The sequence below is a fragment of the Ambystoma mexicanum genome, chromosome 5q (assembly GCF_040938575.1).
Source record: "Ambystoma mexicanum isolate Mex_15411 chromosome 5q, UKY_AmexF1_1, whole genome shotgun sequence".
In the NCBI taxonomy this organism is placed as follows: Eukaryota; Metazoa; Chordata; class Amphibia; order Caudata; family Ambystomatidae; genus Ambystoma; species Ambystoma mexicanum.
The window spans coordinates 1,349,863,466-1,349,883,590 of NC_090933.1; the positions used below are offsets into that span (position 1 = coordinate 1,349,863,466).

Genomic DNA, 20,125 nt, shown 5'->3' on the forward strand with positions numbered 1-20,125 from the left:
TATGCTCAATAGTGAAGTCTAGCCCTTGCAGGCTAATGGACCACCTGAGCAGTTCCGGGTTTTCACCCTTCCTCTGCATAAGCCATTTTAAAGTTGGGAATTTGGGAACCCCAACCCCCTCTCTTTCAACAGGCAGCTGCATCTTCCACAATTTAAGTACAGGAGGTTTGCATCAATTAATCTCCAGTAACAAGCACTGATCCTCAATGGGAGCATAGTTAAATCATAATTGATCATAATTGACTTTTGGGGCTGCAACCATCTTCAAGGCGTTCACCTTGCCCCACAACGACAAACCCAAGACTGACCATCTCTGCGTAGAGGACTTCAGCTCACAGCAGGCCTCCCCTAGGTTCACCTCCACCATATCACTTACAGCTGGAGTCAGCCAAATCCCCAAGTATTTCATTTTGCGTAAATACCACTGAAATCCAAATCCAGCCACCAATGATCTAGCACAACTCCCCGTGATAGGCAAAACCTCGGACTTCGACCAATTTATTTTATATCCTGCCACCACATGGAATCGATCCAGAATGTTCATCAAATCTCCAAATTCCGTAAAACCAGCAAATGGTCGTTAGCATAAAACCAAGTTTTCCGCTCAACCCCATTAAAGGACACACCTTTCAAGTACAAATCGTTCCTCAGAGCAATAGCTCCGGTTCGGTAGCCAGCACGAACAATAAGGGTGAAAGTGGACATCCTTGTCTAGTGCCCCTCCAAAGATTTAAAGTTCCAGATAAAAAACCATTCGCCTTAACATTCGCTGAAGGACGAGCATACAAAAGGGTGATCCAAGAAATGTACTCATCACCCAGATTCATAGCCCTCAGAAACATAAACATATACTGCCAATTAACACGATCAAAAGCTTTTTCGGCATCCAAAGAAAACACAGCCACATCATCATCCAAATTCTGGGCCTGAGGCAAGGTCAACAAAAGATTCTGAATGTTGCTAGAAGTACCATGATGTTTAATAAAACCAGATTGATCTGTGTGAATAAGTCTTTGAATCACATCCTCAATACGTAAAGCGAGTACGTTAGCCAGGATCTTGTTATCAATATTTATTAAACTTATCGACCGGTAGCTGGAAGGTAAGACACTATCTTTTCCTGTCTTCAGAAATACGAAATGGTAGCATGATTGGTAGATTCTGGAAGAAATTCCACCTCCCTGGACTCAACATACTTGTCCCTCAAGAGCCCCAATGCCGCTTCAGGAGGAATCTTGTAAAACTCGGCCGGCAGACGATCAGGCCCTGGTGTTTTCCCAGAATTCAATCCAGCAATAGTAATCCTAATTTCATCTACAGTAACTGACCGGTTTAAGCCAGCCATATCATCATCAGAAACTTTTGGGATCGCCACGACCAGTAATACCATCCTCATTCTCGTACAAGTTCATGTAGCAATCCTTGAAAACAGCATTAATCTCACATGGATCAAAAGTGATCACCCTGCTCAAACCTTTTATAGAAGTAATGGCACCCTCCGAAATCTGTTGCCTCAATCTGTAAGCAAGCCATCTGTCACACTTCTCGCCCTTCTCAAAGTAAGCACTTCTGATTTTATATAAATCCTTCTCGGCTCTAGCGTCCAAAATATCATTCAGGTTTTTTTTCAATCTCCTCAGTTCCATTCTCTTATCAATGTCATTTGGATCACAAATCAAACCGCTCATCACTTCAGCAATATGGGCATCCGTTTCCAACTGCACATTTGCCAATGTTTTCCTCCTGCCACAGGATAAGCCTAAAGTAATGCCTCTCATCGTGCATTTGAACGCCTCCTGTAAAAATTAAACATCACACTGCATATCCATTAAGCTGTTCAACATTTTCTGCCGTTTGACAGGGTTATTCAGCCCATTGACATTCCAGGAAGATATCAAAAGCCGAGATCTCCCAGCAGCAGACATGACAGAAAATTCAAGAGGTCTAAAAAAACTAAAAACTAACAACACAAAAGACAACAAAAAGAAAGAATCCCAAACCCCCTGCAACAGAAAAAGGATGCCAATGCTGAAGAAGCAAAGAAGAACATCCCAATACCGCAGGCATCACTCCAAAATCCAAGGGAATCTCCATGTATTAAATCCCACACTAGTCCACAAGTCAAGCAACAATCATACTCCATGTCTGCTAACCCATCTCCCCAGAAGAACCAAAAAATAAGCATGTCTCCTACCTCACAAACACACAAGATCCCAACATTTAAGGTGCACACCATAAAGCCACCATTTCAAACAGCCCAAGTAACATCATCGTAGCATGCAAACAGATGTAAAAACGACTGTCAAATGGTGGAGCATGAGCATGAGATCAGACTGTACAGCTGGAAAAGGTCCTAAGATTCCGTCCGTGCATGAAACAGCGGTGAAGTGTACACATGAATAAAGTCTTCATATAATTCAGTCGCAGTGCAATGAAAATGTGTTTTTTTTATTAATGACAAGTTACACATCGTGAATGTTGGCCTCATCAAACCGCATCCATGCTGATTGGTAAGGAGCTCGCAAACACCCCATCCTCATCAACTAAATAATGTTATTATGCACCACCAAATTGTTTGTGAATCCAAAGAAGTCAGCTGCTCATAACATGGATGCTCTCCTCCGGCCTGTTCGTAACTTTGCTAGCCAGCCACCAAAAAGCTGAAAACAACAGCAGTTGGGGAGGAGTGCGTTGGCTGACAGTAGACAATCAGTAGAAAGCACCGTCTTCACCCAAGTTAATCCCTCCAGTTCAAAATGAACAAACACATTTTTGTAAAAGATGACAACATTTCCACATCGGAATACTTAACCTATCCAGCTGGTGTGCTTCCAAGTGACTGGCAGTCAGCAGCAAGACCTCCAAATCCCAGAACAAAGCGCCCGTTGGACCTAGCAGATATTGAAAGGTATGGAAAGTTATAAAAGATAGCAGAGGAAGGGGGCAGCGAGTCATCCTGGAGACCCGCATTACACCAAGTTGCCAATGTTGAGGACGGGTGAGACAAGGTGCCAGCTCCCCCTATTCTCCACGAAGTTTCCGTATCATCAGATATACGCATACCAGGTCGGCTCAACGAATCCAGGCACAGCAGCATAGCAGTACATGCAGAATAATAGCACACACAACTCACCGGTCACATGTAGTTCGTCACCCATGTGGCTTTATCGAATGTCACGGTGACTCAGAGTGTCACAAACAGGAAAAGGTGGACGCAGTCCATCTCTCAGCCGTGACCCGCTGGCGATGACGTTGCTATTACGCCCTGCACGGAGCTAGCGAGAGCAGTTCAGCTGCGATGGCCGCACAGAGCAGACGGAGACACAGCTCACGCAGCGTAAGCCATTTCTAGATATCGACGCTGCCAATCAGAGCCGCATCCACAACATGTCAGCTGACCGGATCCATACAAAGGTGCTTTACTCTGTGAATAATGCTGCATGCATCTTACGAAACCATGACAATGGAAAAGTTCCAAAATAAACGAAGAAACGGTAACTGAAATCCTTGCTGTGCGCCATTTTTGACCAATACAAAGTATATACATATAAAACCAAATATAACAAAAAGTTTAAAAAAAGTTAGCAACAATATTGTCAGAAACACGGACCTTCTCCAGCCAAGAAAGGGCTTCTTGAGGATCTGAAGTGGATCTATTGCCATCAGGCAAAACCAAAGTGAGATTATTAAATCTGTTCAGGAAAGCCTTTATCTGTAAAGATTTGGCTCGTTCCTTCACTCCCTTAAACATCTTCCTCGCCTCCAGCACCTCCTTAGGGTAATCAGGGAACACATAAATAGGCTTGCCTTTAAAAAGGACAGAGTCCCTGCTCCTAGAAGCAACTAAAAACGATTCTTTCATCCTTGCGAGGGTGAAAGACACCAGGATGTGCCTAGGCTTCAGGCCAGGAAGTTTACCAATCTGATAAACATAGTCATTGTCACTCTCCAGAGAAGCCACACCATAGAATTCCTTAAAAATCTGTAAAATCAATGGCAGCAGATTTTCACTTTTAGGATCTGAATGCTCTGTAACTCCAACCAGCCTAAGATTTCTCTCTCGCAATCTCAAATCCATATCCAGGCGATGATCTTTCTCCTTCTGGACATCAGCCCTCAAAGTCTTGTAGGCTCCATAACTCCCAGCCATTTCAGATCCCATATCAGAGGACTTCTTTTCCAAATCTGTTACCCGTGCATCCAAATGGGTGACTTTTCCATTTAATTCAGCCACAGTAGTCTTAACTTCAACCATGTCCATGGCCACCTGACGCATCAGCTTGTACAAATCTTGAATACTTGGATTCTCCTCATCCATTTCTGCAATCTGTTTCTGTTTTTAAGAAGTAGGATTTTCAGGCTCCAGGATCTTTTTCTTGGAGTTCATATCAGCAATAAATAGCTTCAGGGATGAGGCCAGGAGCTGAGGGCTCAAGCTGCTTCCACCTTGACCACCATTTCAGAATCAGTGTTGCTTTTATTGTTGCGTAATGCTCTGAGGTGCGGCGTAAACCAGGAGTTAAGGTGTGCGCCCGGTTTCGGCTTCAGCAGTTTAAGTGGGGCAATAGTATTGATAGCCTTGAGGAGGGTTTGATTGTATATATCAACTAACCCAGTGGGGTCTGTGTGGGATTAGGTGGAGTTGTTGAAGATGGGTAGTATCAGTGGAAGCAGTTTCTCTCTGGTTATGTCCCTGTTGTTCCACAAGCATTGGAGGAGAGAGGTTCTGATTGGTGCGCTGATAATCATTCTTAATAGTGAATGTGATCAGATGGTGGTCTGACCCGGCACAGGGCATGTTGGATAGGATGTTGATGCTGTAGTTGAGGTCTGCGAGCCAATCAAGGGTCCTACCTTTAATGTGAGTGGGTTCTGAGATGCAGTGAAGGAAAACAAGTTCCGCGATCGTGTTAGCGATGTCTAGAGCTTTAGCATATTTAGCGTCTTGGAAACTGAGGTTGAGATCACCAAGTAGAATGATTTGAGAACTTAGCTTGGTTTTTGTGGAGATAAGTGTGGTAATATCTTCTTCAATGGTAGATACCAGCCCAGGTGGCCTGTAGATAAGATGCATGGTAAGTGTTTGGGTGGCTGAGACAGGGAGCTTGTCGGACAGTAATTCAGCTGAGGGGAATGTTTGGCTCTATATAGGTCTGAGGCCTAAGGAGGTGTTGGATATGAAGGTGACACCCGCGCCTTTTGTTTGGTTAGAATCTCTATTGCATCTGGTGATGGAGCAGTCATTAGGGATAGCGAGAGGGAGAGAAGGCCCAGCTGCAGCATCTAGCCAGGTCTCTGTGATCGCTAAGACGTCGAGGTCTTGTGCTGTAATATAGTCTGCGATATCTAAGGCATGTGCTGGAAGTGATCTAGAGTTGATCAGTGTGCCCTTAATGGGAAGGGTGGATTGTCAAGGCTGCATTTATTGTTAGCAGAGGCAGTCAATTCCCTAGGCGAGGTACCCTTGTTGGATACATTCTTGGGGATGTCCGCTGGTTTAATAGAGGTAGTATGAGCTTTAGTCGTGGTAATAGTATTGAATGCTGATGGGACTGGAAGAAATCTGGTGCCTAATCTATCATTCCTATATTTCAGTGCACAGGGTTGATTCGGTGTGGGTTTGGAGGCAAATTGTTTAAGCCATAGGGCCGGTGTGTTGAGGTAGGGGTTGTGCGGTGATGTTGTGGTGATGGGAATGATTTTAGAGGTAGAGTGCAGGCAGGAAGGCAAAAACGCTGAAGGGGGAATGCTATCTGAGATGGGAGCCTACTGCTCATGTTCAAGGAGGTGCAAATGATTTTGAGCATGTTGTTTCAAGGCGCAACGAGGCAAGGGAGGGGAAACAGAGGGAAGACAGAGACAGCGATCCTAATAGGCCAGGTGACATTAAGATCGCACAAGTGCAGGGGATGGGGGAAGGGGAAAGGTGCGAGTGGGAAGGGAGGAGAGGGCAGTGCAGTGCATAGGATAACAGTAAAATAAATAAAGACAATAAATAAAGTGCAACCAGCTGGTGGCAAGTGCAAGGGTAAGTGCAGACATCAAGTGTCGAGTGCTAGTACGGGCTGTAGAGATACAGAAACAGCCCCCGAGTGCAAGGATTGCCATGGGGGCAGTGCAGGTGTGCAACTGGCGGGAGGGGACCTGGGCCTGAGATCAGAGGGTACCAGGTAACCAGTGCAGTTTCAGATTCAGCCAGGAGATCAGCAGGGGAGAAGAGGAGAGAAAGCAGAAGCAAAGAGGAAGGTCTTGAGGTGCTTCAGGAACTGGAGATGGTTCTCCTCAAGTTTCAGAGGCAGGGAGGATGTTCCAAAGAGAGGCCCAAACAGAAGAGAGAGATCTACCACAAACTCGCTGCTTGGGGAAGTGACTAACCCTGAGGGGGTTTGAGGCGGATGAGTGAAGAGCTCGAGAAGGAAGATATTAAGGAAGAGAGAGTTGAAGGTATTGAGGGCCCAGGCCCCAGAAGGTCTTGTGGACGATGCAAAGGGTTTTGAATGTAATCCTCGCCGCCACTTGGAGTCAGTGCAGAGATTTCAGTCCTGGAGAGATACGATCTGTGGCTTCAGGCCAAGGACAAGTCTCGCAGTCCTGATTTGGATGAGTTGCAGAGGGCGGAGAGTAGAGGCAGGCAGATCTAGAAAGAGCATGTTGCAGTAGTCCAGCCTAGAGAGAACCAGAGCTCTGGAGACAGTGAGCTTCTGGGGGAAGGAGAGGAAAGGAAGAATACCTCTGAGGAGGTGCAGCTGGTAGAGTGACTTCTTAGAGATGTTATAGATGTGAGGAGAGATGGAAAGTGTGGAGTCGAAGATGACCCCGAGGATTTTTGCCTCACAGGTGGGAGCAGGAAGAGGTCCAAGAGAGGCAGATCAGAGAGTGACAGGAAAGGAGGGATTAGGTGTGCCGAAAAGGAGAATCTCAGTCTTACTGGCATTAAGGCAGAGATCATTGGCGGCACACCACTCCTGGATGGTGGACAGACAGTCAGAGATGAGAGAAGGAGAATAGGTGGCTGAAGGGAGCCTGAAAATGAACTGAGTGTCATTTGCATAGCACTGAAGGTTGGGGCAGAGAGCGGCAATGCGGTGGTCAAGAAGTGCCAGATTTTTGTTGAACAGCCAGGGAGAGAGGTTAGACCCCTGGTGAACACCACAGGTAGATATAGAGATGGAGGAAAGGAAGGACCCAAGTTGGACCTGGGAGGGCCGATCGGAGAGGTAGGAGGTCAGCCAAGCCAGGGCGTGATCGGTGATACCCAGTTGATACCCAGTTGTAACAGTGTATATCGTAGTATGTAGAGCAGGTACATAGTTAGGTACAAGTAGTGGAGAGCTGTGTTCAGTGTGCTGGCTAGCTGGGCAGAGTGGCTGGGAGAACTAGGCTCATAGCATAGTATTGTACAGGCTATAGCTGTTTGAACAAGTGACACATTTTATCAGATAGCTGAGCAAAGTTGTGGCTTTAAGCAAGACTATGGCTGTTGTAGAATGGGGCTGTGAGGCAGTCTGATAGAGCAAGAGGCAAGCAACGTGTTGAAATTGACTGTTATAGATTTACAAGAATGCAATTTAATGGGCTAGGTGAGCGTGGCTAAACACAATGAGGCGAATCAGACTGACTGAGCATGAGGTCAGGCGAGGTAAGTCAGGCTTGCTACGAATGGATATTCAAACGAGGCATTTTACAGGTAGCGGGTGTTGCGAGATGAGGCCGTACTGCTGCACAAGCTGATTGGGCTTAGAAACAAGCAGCAATGCCATAGGTCTAGCAGAGAGGCAGTTTTACACGCTAGCTATGCATATAGTGTCAGAGCATAGCAATTCAAACAGATTGTGTACGATAAACGGATGAGTCACGTTAGGCTAAATATACATGGATTATCAAACGAGGCATTTCACAGACTGCAGAGTTACAGTATAAGGTCGTACTGTTGTAACATCTGACTAGGGGTAAATGAACAGGCACAGTATTTAAGAACATAAGGGCTGCATCAATATTGACAGTGGGTTAATTTTCAGGTGAATGATCGTATAAAGTCAAGCCTGGCATTACATATCGACTACGGAATACACTGGGGACAAAGGCGCAGTGTGCTCAGGGGTGAAAGGTTGGAGGTGGCGGTGTACAACGATGAGTGTTATGGTAGAAAGCAAGTTATTTGCAGTGGGGCAGGCATATCAATTAGGCTTAACCTGTATAGGAGTTAGTTCTAGTGATCAGATCAGGGACCAGGGTAGACGTGAAAGGAGCAGAGTCAGGTGTCCTGCGGCCGCGGGACAGCCCGGACAGGCACAGACAGGCTTGTGCCTTATGTAGAGTGCCTTCGGTGGGAGGGCCGGTTTACGCCTTCCGGTAGAGCGGGACCAGGTAAATAGCAGTGACGCACAATTTGGACCAGTTTTTAGATTTAGTTGTACAGTCTTTCTAACCCAGGATGTTCAGCCCTTGGGTCTCTCCATTTGAAAGAATAGAGTGTGTAATCTTCAGCCCGTCACAAATATGGTGAGGAGTGGGTGCCACATACTTATCCTCAAGTATAGCGCTTAGGAATGCAGACATTGTTAATGATGAGGATTGTGTGCACCAGTGTTAGTGATCTCTTACCTCCCGTAGTAGCTTCCACTTTCATACAGTAGGCACTTCCTGGTAGACAGGTGGAGTTGGTATTACAGTCAGCAATGTTAGTTGTTGCAGCGCATGTGTAGCACTGCAAGGAATGTACTGTGAAGGAAAAGAAAAAGAAACAGAGTGTAAGAAATCCTCTTTGGTCTGTGAGCTGAAAATAAATCTCCTGCTTAGGCATCTAGCCTAGCAACTAGCTCATCAGCTACCCCGCCATCCTGTCCAACATCTAGCCTGGCATCTAGTCCAGCAGCTGGTCTATCAGCTATCCTGGATTCTAGTTTGGTAGCTAGCCCAGCATCTAGTCCGTTAGCTACCCCGGCATCCTAGAATGTGAGATCCTCCTCCTTTCATGGCTCTTATTTGCTAATAGATTTGAACGAGACCCCTGAACAATATTTCAATTTGGTGAGAACCACAAGTCCACTCAGTTTGAAAAGAGGTTTTGGGGGTGAAAATCCAATAGCAAGGAAAGCTAAGCCGCCAGACCCTACAACCTCAAGAGCAGCTGACACCCACTAGATTCTCCCCAAGGTGGCAAAGAACGTGGGTGAGATGAAAACACCCTGGCTGACCTCACGACAGAGAAAGCGGGGCATTAAGAGCCTCAGCTATAACCTACACATCGTGGGAGTCAGTGAGAGACTTGCATCATTTTCATCATGAACAATAAAAAAGTATTCAGCATAACACCTTTAAGTGCACAAAGTCATGCAATAATAGAAGTTAAAAGATGTCCAGTGCCGAATGTCATAGAATAGAATCAAAAGAAAAAGAAATGCCCTCAAATAGATATCACTCAAATGGAGGTTTCTACAATAAGCAATTGACCTAAAAAATCTAAAACTTGTTAGTTATATATTATACATGTACTATAAACAATAGGAACTTACATGATAAAAACCTACATAAAAATGAATTGATTAATGATATCAAAATAAAACTTTGTGGTTTGGGAATAATCATTCCGAGCGGAGAGGCAAGCTTGCAACCTCTCGGAGACGGTGCCCACTATATATCAGTGATCCCGGGCCTGCAAGAGAGGACTATATCTAGAGACTGTGCACACTATATACTGCACACTATATACCAGTGATCCTAGGCGCAAGAGAGGACTATGTCTAGAGACTGTGCCCACTATATATCAGTGATCCCAGGCCTGCAAGAGAGGACTATGTCTAGAGAATGTGCATACTATATACCAGTGATCCCGGGCCTGCAAGAGAGGACTATGTCTAGAGACTGTGCACACTATATACCAGTGATCCCGGGCCTGCAAGAGAGGACTATGTCCAGAGACTGTGCATACTATATACCAGTGATCCCGGGCCTGCAAGAGAGGACTATGTCTAGAGACTGTGCACACTGTATACCAGTGATCCCGGGCCTGCAAGAGAGGACGATGTCTAGAGACGGTGCCCACTATATACCAGTGATCCCAGGCCTGCAGGAGAGGACTATGTCTAAAGAATGTGCACGCTATATATCAGTGATCTTGGCCTGCCAGAGAGGACTATGTCTAGAGACTGTGCATGCTATATACCGCACGTTATATATCAGTGATCCTAGGCGCAAGAGAGGACTATGTCTAGAGCTGGTGCCCACTATATATCAGTGATCCTGGGCCTGCAAGAGAGGACTATGTCTAGAGACTGTGCATACTATATACCAGTGATCCCGGGCCTTCAAGAGAGGACTATCTCTAGAGACTGTGCATACTATATACCAATGATCCCGGGCCTGCAAGAGAGGACTATGTCTAGAGACTGTGCACACTATATACCGGACGCTATATACCAGTGATCCTAGGCGCAAGAGAGGACTATGTCTAGAGCTGGTGCCCACTATATATCAGTGATCCTTGGCCTGCAAGAGAGGACTATGTCTAGAGACGGTGCCCACTATATATCAGTGATCTTGGCCTGCAAGAGAGAACTATGTCTAGAGACTGTGCATACTATATACCAGTGATCCCGGGCCTGCAAGAGAGGACGATGTCTAGAGACGGTGCCCACTATATACCAGTGATCCCATGCCTGCAGGAGAGGACTATGTCTAGAGAATGTGCACGCTATATATCACACACTATATACCAGTGATCCTAGGCACTAGAGTGGACTGTGTCTAGAGACGGTGCGCACTATATATCAGTGATCCTAGGCCTGCAAGAGAGGACTATGTCTGGAGACTGTGCACACTATATACCAGTGATCCCAGGCCTGCAAGAGAGGACTATGTCTAGAGACTGTGCATACTATATACCAGTGATCCCAGGCCTGCAAGAGAGGACTATGTCTAGAGACTGTGCATACTATATACCAGTGATCCCAGGCCTGCAAGAGAGGACTATGTCTAGAGACTGTGCACACTATATACCAGTGATCCTAGGCCTGCAAGAGAGGACTGTCTAGAGACTGTGCACACTATATACCAGTGATCCTAGGCCTGCAAGAGAGGACTGTCTAGAGACTGTGCATACTAAATACCAGTGCTACCTCAGCCATAATAACCATGCTCTGTGCGTATACCTCACGGTGGTAGAAATAACATGAAGCTGCACGGACTGTCTTAAAAATGTCACATCCTCACCTGTGCATCTGAAACAAACTTCACTGAAAACAGGCTTCAAATAGAAGCGTCTCATAGGTCAGATTAACAAGTAATGCGTCTATGTTTCACTTACTGCCCCATACATGGGACATGCCCCGTAGTGAGTATCAGAACATGACTTAGTGAAATATGCTATTTGCAATGTCCCCATTCTCAGACCTATATACACTGCTTGTTCAAACATCAGGGTTATTTTATCAAGATGAGTACTGTTCCCAACCGTCGTCCGGAGGGTTAAATGTTCAGCCCTAATTTTGAGAACGTTGCTTTCAACTCAAGCTGCTCCCCTGCTGCAATTCTTACAACCTTTTCAGAGGCCTGGGGACCAACCGCACTTGGTCAGCCAGGCATGTCCATACATCACTTAGGGCCTCATTACGACCCAGGCGGTAAGTTACCGCCTGGGTCTTACCTTTACCACCATGGCGTAAACTACGTTTACGCCATGGTGGTTGGCGGACTTACCGCCCCATTCCGAGGTTGGCGGGGCGGTAAGTCCCCAATCCCCATTTACCCTTCCCCATTCCCATTTTTGCCCCATAGGGCATAATGGGAGTGGGGAAGGCGTTAATTACGCCACCGTAAATTACGGTGGCGTAATTAACAACAAGGTCCCTTAGCGCCATGGATTTTAACACCTGCTAAAAGCAGGTGTTAAATCCTCCATGGCGCTAAGGGACCTCGTAATCAGGCGGTAAGGGTCGGCGCTGTTTACGCCGCCGTAAACCCCTTACCGCCCGACTCTTAATGAGGCCCTTAGTCCTATTAAAAGGCGAGCACATTTTTTCAAGTGCCACCCACTCAGAGCTTTTGCCCCCATCCAAATACATTAGATGCATCACAGTATTTCTCCAGAACCTCTGTTTTCCGAAGTCTTACACATACAGGGTGGGCTTTAACGCTACCTGATCACTAATTGGAAAGACCTTGAGTTCTATATAAACCAATGTAGTTGGAGCACATTGGGGAGGAGGACCCGTTTTTTTTGGAACTTATGTTCAGATATATCCAACCTCCCAGTGTTGCCGCAGCGCTGAAGCTCGGAGCCATACGTAGCTACAGGTAGCGCCTGCCTGTTATATAATTCTAATGCTGGAGATATTGACCTGCTGCCCGACTTAATGCAATGGATTGTATAGTCCCACTATATCTCTCTGCAGTGATACCTGCTCTTACCAACCACAGGACTCATGAAACCTAAGGCCCAGATAGAACAAGTGTTTGACTTGCCCCAATGTGTGATCATTCATATCGACCGGCAAGGCACTAGGCTTAGTACATTTCATCTTAAAAACCATAACATTAGTTTTGTCCGTGTTTAGGTCAAGGTGTAAATCTTTACACTTAGGAAAAGGTGTAAGGACTTTTTCACACCTTGGGGGATGGTCGCCAGGAGGGCTTCATCGTCAGTAAAAAATAAAGCTGGATATTTCTCTGCAGCCATCAAGGGTAATCTTGGCACTCCCTCACCAAACCCTGTATAACCTCCTGGGTATATATGGAAAAGAGCAAGGGTGCCGGTACACAGCCCTGTGTCACTCCCTTGCTGACAGCAAAGGGCTGCGTCTGCTCACCCTCAGGTCCATACCGTACAGTTGCAGAATTCTCTGTATAGAGCAATTTTATAGATGACAGCAACCGTGCAGGGACATTCTGAGATTGACAAAATGTTCCAAAGGCTGTTCTCAGATCCAGAAGGACAGTGTAGAGCTTCATTCTCTGTAATGCGGTGCACTCCTGGATCAGAAAGAAGAGCAAAAAGCTTTCGTCAACCGTGCCCCGATTCCTCCGGAAGCCCGCCTGAAGGTCACCAATGACATGGTTAGTGTCCACCCACTCCTGAAGGTGATGCACAATCAAGTAGTGAAATTGGACTATAATTACTAGGGGATGTATTGATAAATAACTGGGTTTACTCTATGCTCAATTATATTGGCCCATTTAACAGATTTGTGACCATGGCCCTCAATGGCAATCGGTCGGCTTCTTTTAGGCGTGGGCACTTCGTCAATACTCAATCCCAAGCCTGCAACACCTATCGATAGCGGAAGATGGTCGCTCTCAGATCTGCCAGAAACGTTAAAATGCTAAACCCTCCCCACTCATTGCCAGAGAAAAGAAAGTGGTCAATGCAGGAGGGCCCATCGCTGCCTCTGAAAGTCTGATTGTCCAGATGGTCTGTAGAGAACCGGCTATTACATGCTGTGAGATTTAGATTGGCCAGGCAGTCTCTACTTCGAGGTGGTGAGCTCTTTTAGGGGGGCCGCAATCAAGGGGTGAGGGAATATCCAGGCTGCATCATGATCTTCCCACAGGCTCTCAGTTTCTTTTAATGGTCAGTCTGGAAAGTCACTTCCCCAGCGACCAGAATACAGTTACTACCTACAGAGCAGGAGGTGGCTGAGGTTATTAATTATGATATGTTATCATATGATATGTTATTTATAACACGCTTAATACCCAGAGGTTTCTAAGCGCGGACCCAGGGATCGAACCTGCATTGCTCTTGGTCGCATTGCTTCCAACGGACAAGCACGTTGCCCCTGAGATATCCTCCATTCTTGAAGTTTAGTCAATGTTAGCATTCCTTGGGGCCTGTTGTAAAGATTAAACGACAGACAACATTCACCCTCCAAGTTGAAGATCGGGGGAGTTGTTGCAGCAGTCAACCACCTTCCAACTTAAATTAACATCTATTCACAATTGTAGTCCCCCTTTAAGTATTCCCATGAGCCCTTTAACAGATGGTTCTGCCTATGGTCTATACCCTTGAAAGGCACTAGGTTCCAAGGTCCAGGTCTCCTGCAATAAAATAACTTGGAATTCTCTAATGATTGCACACCAGTCCAGATGGTCCATCAGCCTAGTTGCTCCTGATGCATTCCAGGAGAGCTGTTTATGGTCTTGAGCTATATTGCCAGACTTTCAGACGAGGATTCTCAGCTACTTGAGGCAGAGTTGACACTGGATGAGATCAAGGGGGCTATTAATAGATTGAATGTGGGAAAGTCGCCAGGGCCTGATGGCTTTCCAGTAGAGTTCTACAAGCTGTTACCAGACTCAGCCCTTGAATTGCTAAAGGACGTATATGTGGCTTCTTTGGCACATGGTCTCTTACCGACATCTACAAGACACGCAACGATTTCTGTTTTTCCTAAGAAGAGGAAAGATGAGACACTTCCAGCGAGTTATAGGCCAATTAGTCTTATTAACACGGATAATAAGATTCTTGCAAAGGTCTTGGCTATTAGACTGGAAAATCTTCTTCCGGTCTTGATCAATGAGAATCAATCAGGATTTTTGAAAGGTAGGAAGACATCAAGTAATATTAGAAGGCTGTTTCATATGATCGATAAAGCAACTGACCCGTTGGACGGAGCTGCTGTTTTCTCATTGGATGCAGAGAAGGAATTCGATCGAGTGGATTGGGAATTCCTCTTTTTGGTCCTTGAAAAAATGGGATTTGGGGTAAAATACAGGTCATGTATTAAGCTACTCAATTCAGATCCTACAGCTGAAGTTAACACCAATGGTAGGCGCTCAGCTTCTTTCAAATTGGAAAGAGGGACAAGACAGGGGTGTCCTCTTTCCCCATTGCTATTTGTTATTGCGATTGAGCCCCTGGCAGCTATGGTTAGAGATGATCCCTATATAAAAGGATTGTCGTGTTGGGGAAGACAACAAAATTCATGGTTATTTGCTGATAACATTCTTCTGGTTCTCCAAGACTTGGTGTGTGTAATCAAATAGGTACACAGGATCATATTTATATGTACCACATCTTACTCCACCAATAGGAACATAGATTATATTATAAAAGAAGGATAAGATGGTAAACTTTCTCTTCTTCCACCCCTCCTTCTCCCCCAATGATTAGACACCCCTGACAGATTCTCCGGCACTACAGGTCTTGACAACAGACTGCGTGCAACATTCCAAATTTCAAAAAACATTTTTGTTTAATACAGAATATTTAAATTAAAACATAAAATACTACCCACACCTAACACAGTGTACAAAACTACCACTAAAACCTACAAAATCTAAAAAGCTAAATTTCAAATAAACCACTTACAAATGGACACAGACAAAAGGAGAAACAAACTCCTCGAGTCATGACTCGAGTCATTAGCAAGTAGTTTGTTTCTCCTAATCTAGAGATTGGTTCTGCGTCCTCTTTTGTAATCATCTGCAGACTTGGTTGTCATTACAAGGGATTTCCTCCCCTTGCCCCACGTTGTGGGTGGCTTCACTTGCGTGAAGGTGTGACGATATTTTCGGCGGATTGAGACGCCTTTTGAAGTATCTTGGTTTTTCAATGAAGAAACATTAGCCTATCTGTCATTTACAGACGTGCGTTGAAGATTCACCACATTAAGGCTGGTTGCCTGAAACTACCCATTCAACACGGTGTTGAGAAGAATAGTGGATGTTTTAAAGGTTCCCCTGAAGAATGTTCGCCCGAAAGGGGCTTTAAAGAACAGAAACATGTTGGGATTATATGTTGTTTTAGTGACACATTTAGGTTTTTTCTATGTACTGTGATATGTGATTTCGTCTGTGTCCATTTGTAAAGTGGTTTATTTGAAATTTAGCTTTTTAGATTTTGTAGGTTTTAGTGGTAGTTTTGTACACTGTGTTAGGTGTGGGTAGTATCTTATGTTTTAATTTAAATATTCTGCATTAAACAAAAATGTTTTTTGAAATTTGGAATGTTGCACGCAGTCTATGTTGTCGAGACCTGTAGTGCCGGAGAATCTGTCAGAGGTGTCTAATCGTTGGGGGAGAAGGAGGGGTGGCAGTAGAGAAAGTTTACCATCTTATCCTTCTTTTATAATATAATCTATCTCCAAGACTTGGAACAGTCACTACCAATTTTAATGGAAATTTTGAGATTATTTCAAACCATCTCTGGATATAAAGTAAATTGGACAGAGTCGGAGGTGATGCCCCTGGTACCTTGCTTTAATAAACGTTATGTGACTGGTCTAGGGTTTAGATGGTGCCCGGATAAAATGATGTATCTGGATTACTCCAAAGATCGGTGATTTGGTGAAGGTGAAGAGGAATACAATTTGTAAGGATTTACAAAACGATCTGGAACATTGGTGTTTATTAAGTCTTTCACTATGGGGGAAGGTTAATGCTTTAAAGATGGTATCGACCCCTAGGATCAATTATATCTTGAGTATGATCCCACTAAATATTGATGCTGTCATGATGCCTACCCCCGGGCATCTAGACCAAGTCCATCAACCCCGGGAGCAGGCATCCAGACACATATTGAAAACCCAGCAACCCCAGCTGGGGGCTATCTGGGTTCAGTCCTGGCGCCCTAGGCACCAAGCTCATATGTGGGGTCGGTCCTGGCGCCTTAGGCGCCAGGCTCATATGGATAAACTTACCTCATGCAGACCATGCTGCAAAGGATCCAAGCCAACGTGAGACCTGGAAGGTACTACTTTGTTTCAGGGACTATTTTTTACTCGGGTGTGGTGTTGGGGAACTTCTTACCTGGGACTACTTTGAAGGCTATTTAAACCACGCCCGATCAGAAACACACGCTTCGCGTTATTCTGCATCCTGCAGAGTAACGCTCACTGTGCCTGTCAGTTCAGCATCCAGTCTTCTGCCACGCCTGCCTGGAATCCGGAGCTCCTAGAAGAGAAGGGAAATAAGAAGGAAAGGTTAGAGCACGAACATTACCTTCATTCTTCATCCCATCCTGGATCCTGCGCTCACCTGAAAAAAGGAAAAAGACTTTATTTGTGTGCGCCGCGCCGCCAGCTGCAGCGCCGCGCTATACTTGCCAGTCTTCACAGCATCTCCACGAGCCGGCGTGGCTCCATCGTTTTTCGCCGAACTACCGGCACCTAAAGGGACAAAAAGACATAAGGTGAGCCGAGAGAACCAACAAAAGACAATTCTTGTTATCACCATAGACTTACCGAATTACCGCCGGAGGTAGTATTCTTCTACTCACCGCATCTTGTTATGCCACACCTGTAAGGGGAGAGACAGCAACAGGTTAAGCCGTGGCATTTTACCGGACAGTGTTGGATAACACAGACTCTTACCTAAAGGCAATCAGCTGTTACAGGACAACCTCCTCTCGAAACAAGCTGCAAAACAAAGGAGGGAATTGGGCAAGAGTGAAGAACAGACATTTTGGAACTCTTAAGAACCTAATACTTACGGCTCCTCACCACTTACCTCGGAGTCAATATCCGTCTAGAACTCACCCAATTCCTTCAGACCAATGAAGTAACTGGTGCTCTACGCGCCCCTGCACTCCACGCAGGATGGAGAGCTCCTCATCCAAAACCATTAGGTGAGGCTGGTGAAAGGGAATAGAAGTGGTTAGTGGGACGACAGAGGGGAGGGTGTGCTCACTTAATCCACGGGTGGTTAATTCCCTTCTCCACTTTCAAGAGAATCCTCCTATGGGGTCAGCAGACGAAAGTGAGCAGGCCAGTCCAGTCAGTCATCTCTGCATTACGAGTCACGTTGGTGGAGACTGCAGCTATCCAGTTCCGATCGTCGTCCCTGTGGGAGCCAGGTGAGCGTAACAGATACTCAGTACTGGAAGGAATTGGAAAGACATATTCAAGGTTTTGTATAGGACAGGAAACCACCTAGATTAAGCTTATGTAAACTGCAATTACCACTGGAGAAAGGTGTACTGGGAGTGCCAAACTTTAGAGGCTATCACCTTGCCTTTATTTGTGATTTTATAGTTGATTTCTTGGCACCGATACCTGATGAATGGACTGTGGCAGAAGCAAGTTGTAATGGTCTTCTGTCACCAAGAGCCTTACTGACTACAGAATCAAGAGCGAGAAGTGTGAAGGACCCATTGACTGTCTGTCTGAGAAACTCCTGGAAGAAATTGAATGGTTTGTTGGGTGTGGATCCATGTAAAGATCCTGGTGCGTCATTATAGATGAATCCCTCTATTAGATTAGAAAATAAGAGGCTATTCTTGGCAGGTTGGTTTTTGGGTGGTGTGAGTTGGATTGATTGATATTTAAGGAGGGGAAAGGGATGAGTGCTCGAGAGTTACAACAACAATTTCATATTGAAAATTTCAGGTTTTCGGTTTACAGGAAATTGAAGATTGTGGTTGGTGAGATTAATTTCCAGGCAAGGTTAAATCTGGATTTTCTTACAAGAACGTCGTTGGTAGGTGAAGGTGGTTTAGCTAGCTTGGTGTACAAACAAATAGTGAATCAATATAAAGACAATGTTCAGCTCAGAGATGAGTGGAGTCGAAGAATTGTCTCTGACATTGCAGTGGAGACATGGACAAGGATGTGTGCTAATGTCAAATATTGTTCCCTGGGTTTGACTGAGAGAACGAGACAAATAAAGATATTAAACAGGGTTTATTGGACACCTGACAGATTATGGAAGCAAGGTTTGAAAGATGACTCGGAGTGTTGGGCTTGTGCTTATGAAACTGGTACACTGGAACATATGAAGTTGGATTGCAGGAAGGTGCATGAATTTTGGAATGAAATTGGTGTGATCATAGAAAAGGTCTTGGATGAATCGATAGGTTTTGATTTTGAGACATTAATACTGGGAAATGATGCTACCTTAGAAATGCTCACTCAGAGCCAAAAGAAGTGGTTATTTAGGGGAGCCATGATGTGGAAATAAATCATCCTTAAGAATTGGAAATCTGACATTTCTTTAAAGAAGGAGGACTGGTTGAAAGACATGCTTGATCTGGCGGATGTGGAAAAATGTATATATAGGAAACAAGGCAAGAATGGGTTGTTTATGAAGATTTGGGGTAAATTTCTTACATTGTATTGAATCTGACAATTACATATGACATGATGTGTACCTGGAATCTATGAGGGGGGGTGTATTTATGTGTTTTGGAATTATGTATATAGTTTTTGCTACGAATTTCTTTTGCCATTTCATGTTGTGTTGTTATAAGTAAAATTTAAATTAAAATTAAAAAAATAAATATATATATATATATATATATATATATATATATATATATATATATATATATATATATATACATATATATATAAAAATGAATGCAAAGAAACAATAATCAAACTCAAATAATGTCAAATAAACAAACCTGGCAACCGGAGCAGCCAAACCTGAGTGCATCCAGAAAACAGCAGCTCCCTTTTATTTTTATTTTTTATTTTAAAGCGCTGACCTAGACCGAGAGCAGCGGAGAGCTGTACAGAGTGTTGGTAGCCGGCATTTGGGCTGACATCTTTTAACAGTAATGCAGTACTGTGAGGTTTGTTCATAGGTGTGCTTATCCATAGAAATTAGTCTTTAGTCAGGTGTTGTTGAAGGAACCAGGTTTTGAGAGATTTGCAAAATTGGAGAATTGTGGGGGCATTGCGAGTCGACACCGGGATCGAGTTCCAGAGGATAGGTACATGACAAAAGAAGGATTGTTTGTGGGCCTTCTCTTTGCGGATGAGTTGTGATTCAAGTTGGTTGGTCCAATTGCTGCGCGAGGATCGTGTGCCATAAGATATGTGGAGCTTAACCGCAAGGAAGTCTGGTGTGCTACTTTTGACTGCTTTTTAGATCATACATGTACATGTAGTCTTGAACAGTATCCTGGTTGGATTGGAAGTCAATGTAGTTTATATGGGATGGGGGTAATTCGGTCAAATTTCCATGCTCCCATAACAAGACATGATGCAGCATGATGGACTGCTTTTAGGGGTGCCAAGTGAGCAGCTGAGAGCCCTGTGACGAGAGGAGTTTCCCCATTGATATGTGAGACCACCAGGGCTGGCACTATGTTCTGTAAGTCCTGCAGTGGGATGAAGGGCTTGATTTTTCATAGGGTAGAAATTCAGAGCCAGGCTATTTGGTCCTTCCAGGCTATGTGTTCTTG

At 44.8% G+C, this 20,125-nt stretch overlaps 2 protein-coding genes across 3 annotated transcripts in view; both read right to left on the reverse strand.

Annotated features, from left to right (window-relative positions):
* Positions 1 to 20,125, reverse strand: part of LOC138498132 (lymphocyte antigen 6E-like) — a 1,052,795-nt gene that overhangs the window by 511,098 nt on the left and 521,572 nt on the right. The gene's annotated exons all lie outside the window — the stretch shown is intronic.
* Positions 1 to 20,125, reverse strand: part of LOC138498130 (lymphocyte antigen 6E-like) — a 192,063-nt gene that overhangs the window by 78,268 nt on the left and 93,670 nt on the right. The window contains exon 2 of the mRNA XM_069621999.1: positions 8,605 to 8,721. Coding sequence (XP_069478100.1) covers positions 8,605 to 8,721 — 117 coding nt within the window. The remainder of the gene's footprint in view (positions 1 to 8,604; positions 8,722 to 20,125) is intronic.